The 7,389-nt window shown below is 44.1% G+C and overlaps 1 protein-coding gene across 1 annotated transcript in view; it reads left to right on the top strand.

Annotated features, from left to right (window-relative positions):
- TTK (TTK protein kinase) overlaps positions 1 to 7,389 on the top strand; it is an 81,888-nt gene that overhangs the window by 35,645 nt on the left and 38,854 nt on the right. Inside the window, exon 6 of the mRNA XM_025216408.1 lies at positions 6,093 to 6,199. Within this exon, the coding sequence (XP_025072193.1) occupies positions 6,093 to 6,199 (107 nt within the window). The remainder of the gene's footprint in view (positions 1 to 6,092; positions 6,200 to 7,389) is intronic.

Genomic DNA, 7,389 nt, shown 5'->3' on the forward strand with positions numbered 1-7,389 from the left:
TTAACACTGAAAAATGCAAGGTTCTCCACCTCAGGAGGAAAAACCTGGAGCATCCTTAGGTTTGGCAGTGCTACGCTGGCTTGCACTACAGAAGATAGAGACTTGGGGGTCATGATTGACCACAAGATGAACATGACCCTGCAATGCGATACTGCAGCTAGTAAAGCGACCAAAACGCTGGCTTGCATCCATAGATGCTTCTCAAGCAAATCCCGGGACGTCATTCTCCCCCTGTACTCGGCCTTAGTGAGGCCGCAGCTGGAGTACTGCATCCAGTTTTGGGCTCCACAATTCAAAAAGGATGTGGAGAAGCTTGAGAGAGTCCAGAGAAGAGCCACGCGCATGATCAGAGGTCAGGGAAGCAGACCCTACAATGACAGGCTGAGAGCCCTGGGGCTCTTTAGCCTGAAAAAGCGCAGGCTCAGGGGTGATCTGATGGCCACCTACAAGTTTATCAGGGGTGACCACCAGCATCTGGGGGAACGTTTGTTCACCAGAGCGCCCCGAGGGATGACGAGGTCGAATGGTCACAAACTACTTCAAGATCGTTTCAGGCTGGACATAAGGAAGAACTTCTTTACTGTCCGAGCCCCCAAGGTCTGGAACAGCCTGCCACCGGAGGTGGTTCAAGCGCCTTCATTGAACACCTTCAAGATGAAACTGGATGCTTATCTTGCTGGGATCCTATGACCCCAGCTGACTTCCTGCCCTTTGGGCGGGGGGCTGGACTCGATGATCTTCCGAGGTCCCTTCCAGCCCTGATGTCTATGAAATCTAGTGTAGAATGGCTTGGGTGGAGATGATCCTGCCTTGGGCGAGGGATTGAACTAGATAATCTCCTGAGGTCCCTTGCAGTCCTGCTTTTTCTATAACTGTCTTTTTGGTAACGTTTCGTATTCCTTCAAAATATGTGACTGTATGGGGCAGGTAGTTGGAATGCCTGTCAATTTTAGGAGCTAAGAATTATAGTCTTTATTTCTTTCCTGGTTTTTCTGCATCTTTATTTCCTGCTTTTCCTGAGCAGCATAGTTGGCTTTCTCCTTGTGCTTCTGTCTCGTGTCCTTCCTTGGGTTGTCACCTGCAGATAGGATGTTCTGGTAGTCTTAATATGCTCAGTTTGTGTTTTTCTTTTTTTTTCTGATGGCGACAGATAAAATGTTTGGCTTCCATCTCCCTCTAAATAGCTACAGGGTGGATATTCTGTAGATTACGGAAAATGTACAAATAAATTACAGGAAGATGCCATTTAAAAGCCACTTTGTAGATAGTGGTCAGTCGACACCATATCCCTGTGGAGATGTTCCTGATGACTCTGGCCCATAGATTGTCTTTAGAGCATCATAGAAGTTCTTTATATCATTCTTGTCTGCGTAAGACTGAATCTCATCTGTCTTGTTCAGCCATGAATTTTGCATCTCTCTGAGTTTGCGTTGGACAATCATTTTGATGTTGTTGAAAGCTGCCTAAAATGTTGATGTGCTGTCTCCTAAGTAGGCCTTATGGAGCCAATGTTTCTTATTCAGTAGTCTCCCTATGTCACTATCATTTTCATTGAACCAATCTTGATATTTATGTGGTGGGACCAAGGGTATTGGATGCAGCCGAGTACATGGACTCTGAAGGATGCCCAGTTTCCTTTATGTTATTGGAGTTTACATCAATTGTTACTAGTTGGCTGCACAGTTCTTCAACAAATGCCTGTTTCACATTCTTCTATTTCAATTTGGAGATATTGAACTTTTTGGGTGCTTTTTTTCCCTTGTGGACATCTACTAAGATGTATCTGGATATTCAGCTTGGAGACTGAGCCTGTGGTCAGTACAGCATTCTGCACTTCTCATGGCCTTTGTCACTATGACATCCTGTCTGTCTCTTCTGACAATGATGTAATCAGTGAGATGCCAATGCTTGGAACACGGGTGCATCCAAGACGTCTTGTTGTGGTTTGGGGCAGGCAGAAGAATGTATTGGTGATGATATCAAGTTCAACACAGTTTCTCAGCAAGAGGAGCCCGCTGCTGTTGCATTTCCCAAGACCATTTTTCTGATGATGCCTGGCCATGCCTGGTGATCTGTGCCAGCTCTGGCATTAAAGTCACCAAAGATGATGAGCTTGTCTGCCTTTGGCACTTCTACAATTTAAGGACTCCATGTCTTCATAAAATTTGTCATTAATCACATCTTGGTTATTCATGGTAGGAACATAGGCACTGTACATAGTTGTACATCTTTGCCCAGACAGTGGGGAATCTCATTAGCATAAGTCTGTAATCCACTCCCTTTGGGTGATTTGTAGGCTTGCTGATTAGCTGTTTTGATGGCAAACCCAACACCAGCTTCACAGTGCTCTTTACTAAGGTGTCAAGGTGTAGCCAGCTTCTTTTTTAATGAGTTGTCTTTCTTCAGCTAGGTTAGTTTCACTTGGGGCCGCTATCTGAATGTTGAATCTGGCCAGTTCTCTACCAACTAGAGCTATTCTTCTCTCTGGCCTATCTGCTGTTCGTACAGTCCATTAGTCTGTTCACATTCCAAGCACCAATGGTGAGTGGTGTCAGCTTTGTCTTTTTTGTCTTGGTGTGATATTTCCCCCCCCCAAAATGCTATAGTGGGATCCCCATCAGCCGTGCTATGCCGACCAGGGTTAAGGTGAAGCAAACAATGTTTAGGGAACCTTTTCTAGCCCCTTCCTTATGCTACAGAGGTGAACGGTGTGATCCTAAATAGGGCTACTCAGTCACCCAGGGGACTGCTGAATACCACTGCTGCTTCAGTCCAGTGAAAAGCAACCCCCTGCCCGAGCTGCCTGTGTAGAAGGTTGCAGCTATAGCTTTCATTGTATCCACATTGCTACAGAACTTGAGTGAATCTATGGGGGGTATAGATGATATTGTGACATGCATGTGAGTTTGATTTGAAGACTCTGAAAGATCGCAATTCCATTTTTTCCTTTAGTGGTTTATTTCATAGGTTAACTACAGGCATTCCGCAACTTGCAACGTTTTATACTTACAATGTTTATGACGTCAGTTTCAATTTTAAAATGCTTGATGCCATGCCAGCAAACAAGTTGGCTGAGTCTCCCATCTCTCTGGAGAACATCTGACCAAACTTCCTTGGACTTTTTCTTTAAGAAAGCAGGCCAGACTCCTGAGAAGACTTCAGCCAAGAACCCTTCAAAAAGTCCAGCAAAGTCACCTCAAAGAAGTCCTTCCAAATCAATATGATTGCTACTTACAATATAAGTACATTAATGTAGCTATATTACTCATCTATAATTATTCGACTACAAAATTCTGGGGTATTTTTGGTGAAAATAGGGTATTGGGCCTTGGTTCAGGAACCAATCCCAGATTTATAACATTGTTCCATAGGAACAATTCGGTTCCACGTTACGACGTTTCAACTCAAGACATGGTTTTCAGGAACCAATTGTCGTAAGTCTGAGGACTGCCTGTACGATGTTAACATTTTGTGCCTTGTCTGACTTTAGGTTTCAGCTGCTGGGTGTTTTGCTTTCCTTTTCTTTGCTAGATTAGAGTATCTAGCATCAGGTGTGTTTTTCCTATCAAGTCATTTAAGCTGTGGACTAGCCTAACTTTCAAGTACTCTGAAAGGAGAGGTGGAGTTCCTGCTTAGGAGTGTACCTAAGCAATTCTGTGAGAACTATTCTGTCTACCTGTTCCTATGGAGAGGGATGCAGGGAATGAGCTAAGTTGCTCTACTTTAACTGTAAGCAGGTTGGGCAACCTTAGCTTCATCTCTCCTCTACTCGCCTGCCACAACTTGGATTAGAAAGAAAAGGAAAGGGATCTGATCTTTTGATGTTCGGGATCAATAAATGCCACCCAGGTGTTATGTGCTTATGGTGTTAGTTTATTTTCCAAAATAAAAAGGTACAGTAACAGTAGTCTCGCCAATTACTTAATTGGCGAGGGAAGCCCGAGCTGCAGATGAGGAAACTCTGCGCTGGATACCTTAAAAATACTTCCTAATTAGTAGTTTCTGCCACCAATTGCCTCATTAGCGGGGCGCGTTCTCTGCATCTCTCTTCGTGTGTGCCATGTGCCGGGAGTGACCCCCTGCTGCTCCCTCACTGTCTGTCTTGTTGTTTTTGGCGTTGTCATTGTCCTGATGGGATCAGGAGCTTGGATTAGCTCCTATCACCTGCGTATTGTCTGAGAGACACCATCTATTTCCCATGGCTCCTGACAGAGCTGCCTCCCGATGCCTCAGTACTTCCCCGCACTCACCAGTGCAACTGCTATTCTTGGAGAAGTAATCTGCCTTGTGTCTGACCTGTCATATCTTCTGAAGTCCCGTGCTCACCATGTCCTTCTAGATTGCAGGTCATATTCCTCATTTTCTCTCTCTCCGGCGTCTCAGTAACCCCTTTGTCCATCCTCTTGTGCCCGAAGGCAACAAGTAAATGTCCCGCTGCCGGCTTTATGCAGGTTTTGGTGGGCTAATCGTGTCTTGGGTGATCTTGTCTTGGATGTGTAATGCACCCTGCCAGGTGGAGGAAATTGTCAGGTCAATCCTGCCTGACTTTGCCTTAGTAACAGGGCTCCTGCCTGCATCCCTGTTACATTAACCCTTAACAAAACAGGGCAAAAGTTAATGTGGCTTTGTTTCATTTGCATTGTTAAAGAAGCATGCAAACTTATACAGGCAGTTCTCGACTTATGACTGTTCAGGTTATGACAAATGGCACTTATGACCTTTGTAAATTATGACACTGTTTTGGGTATCTGACGGGGTTTTGACTTTACAACACTGGACACAGCTGCCTCCAGCTGGTAGGTCTGTTGTGGAGGGGCAGATCAACACCTCTGCAGTGAGGGAGGTATTGGGGCTGGGGCTGGGACAGCGACTGCCCACTGGGCGGAGGGGGTCTCGCCACTGTGCACCGCCGGTCCAGGAGGGCATGGGGCCAGAGCTGCACTGGGCTCCAATCTGGGCCAGCGGCAGATGGAGCTGGGAGTGGAGGCTATGCCAATCCCCCGCTTATAACGTTGTAACTTGGAACTGGTTTTCCCATAGGAACAATGTTTTGACTTAAGACACAGGAACCGACTGGATTGCAAGTCTGAGGACTACCTGTATGCTGCTTTTTAAGTGATACTGTTATTGGTTCTATTGATAGTAGAATAGTCGCAATGAAAGCTAGTTTCTTAGTCAATGGTATGACCTATTGAGATACAGAAAAAAAAAATCTTTAGTGTTTAGCCCTCAAGGTTGTAGCTCTTGTATGTGCCTCAGTTTTTTGTTTTGCTTTGTTTTTCCAAACATCCTTTTTATAAGAGGGATACAGCTGTTGTTTTACTTCTGTCTGTGGCATTAGAACAGTAAAATAACTTCCCTCCTTCTCTTAGCCACAGTGTTCCTTGTTCTTAAAGTACGTTTAGTTGCTTGTACAATATGACCATTAAAGCCTTTTCAGGGTGACTGCTTCCCAGATTCAGTCCCTTTTTCTGACTGCTTTGTCCTCACCATTGCTACTTTATTTGTCATTAACAGTGATCTTATGTTTGTTTCTAGAAAACTGAAAAATATTAAATCAGGCCTAAATTTAATCCCTGTAGAACTACACCCTTTAATAATGATTTGACATTGTCAAATGATCCTTTTTAGGTAGGGCATTGAGTTCTTAATCGATTTACTGTATGCTGTCCTGGTTCTCCATAGTGCTAATTTCTTGAGGCAAATTCATGCAATATGTTGGAGCCATGCAATTACTTTTATGAAAGTCTTATTTTGTCAAAATGCTGACTGGTATTTTTATATTTCCGCTGTTTGACTGGACTACTTTGTAAGCTTTTTCTATTTTTTCCTGTGATTTGACATTGGACTAAGCAGTCTGGTTATTTGGGGTAGTGGATAGTAATCTCACTGTGGATACTACACTCAGCCAGGGACAGAGAGAAGACTGCTTATATTCAGTAATAAGGAGGAGAGGGAATTTTTATGGAGGGTATTTTTTTGGCAATGGGTGGGTCTCCAGAGCTCTACCTTTTTTAATTTTGTTCTCCTTTTACCCTCTCACTTTAAATTTTGCTGTTTTTAATCTCCTCAATTATCTAATTATTTTACAGTCTCCAAGACCCAGATGAGGCACGGGACCAGTTTCATCTTGCCAGATTGAACTGCAAGAAATTTGCTTTTGTCCATGTGGCTTTTGCACAGTTTGAACTGTCACAGGGTATGTCAAAGTTGTGTCCGTCCCTTCCCCCCCCCCAAATTACTATTTTCTGTTCAAGTAAAGGGGTAGTTAAGGTAGTAACAGCTAAGGACGCTGGAATTTGTGCCAGAAGTGTGCTGTGTGGTGGCTCCTTTATTAAATATGCTGTGGTTTTGTCTCCTGCTGCTGATTTTGGCGGAAGCCTCAGTGGCTCCACTGCTTGCTGCTGGCTGAGCAGAAGACAAAAACTGCAGTGCGTTTTAAAACAGTGGTTTTCATCTCCCTGCTGACCATGGGTGAGCAGCAAGTGGCGGGGTCCATGGGGCCTGTCTACCAATCGGCCGCAGGGCGGGGCGGGGGAGGCGCGTAGGGGAAACTGCAAGATAAAAGGAGCCACGCAGCCCACTTCCAGTGCGAATTCCAGTGGTCCCTAGTAATGGCTAATGATTTAGAAAATAGTTAAAAATTTATTCTTCTTTATTTATTGATCTAAAAGGAAGTGGGTAATGCTGTCTACCTACTACAAAACAAATGTGTATATATAATCTTGAATGTTTTCTATTGAATACAGTACAGTTAAGAACTATTACTAAAGCTTTTTTTCTTCAAGATGCTAGGAAGGCAGATCTAGCAACATTCTTTAGAGCAGCTTCCTACATGAGATGAGGTGGTAGAATACTGCTTTGCCATCTAGAAGTCTGAGAACTTCCCATCTCAAGTTCTGGGTTTTTTTGTTTTTCTGGGTTTTTTTAATGCAGAAACTGATTACTGTATTTTAAATGATTGTGGGGGGGGGGGGGTTGTATGTAGTTTTTCCATCAGTATAGAGAAGTAGCTTCATCTTTAGATGAAGCAACCTGCAAACCCCTACTTTCTAGGGCAGTGATTCTCAGCCAGGTACTCTGGGGTTCCTTGAGATCCTTTCAAGGGTGCCATGCAACGTTAGTACTGTGCAAACATTATTCACAAGTTCAACCAGAGATTTCAAATAAAAATCCTTAGTGTCAAACTTTCTGACCTGTTGTAGTCTTGCTGAGTTCTCTACAACAGAAGACTTGCTCTGTTTTTCTGTAGGGGAAAAAACATGCTTGTAAACTAGGCTAGCATTTTTTTCAAGGGATGCCTCAAGTCTAATGAGGTTGAGAACCGCTGGTCTAGGCCATCACAACCTACCTTCTCTTCCCCCCCCCCCCCCCCCCCCCCCCTCGACA

The sequence above is a fragment of the Alligator sinensis genome, unplaced genomic scaffold (genome assembly GCF_000455745.1).
Source record: "Alligator sinensis unplaced genomic scaffold, ASM45574v1 scaffold405_1, whole genome shotgun sequence".
Lineage (NCBI taxonomy): Eukaryota > Metazoa > Chordata > Crocodylia > Alligatoridae > Alligator > Alligator sinensis.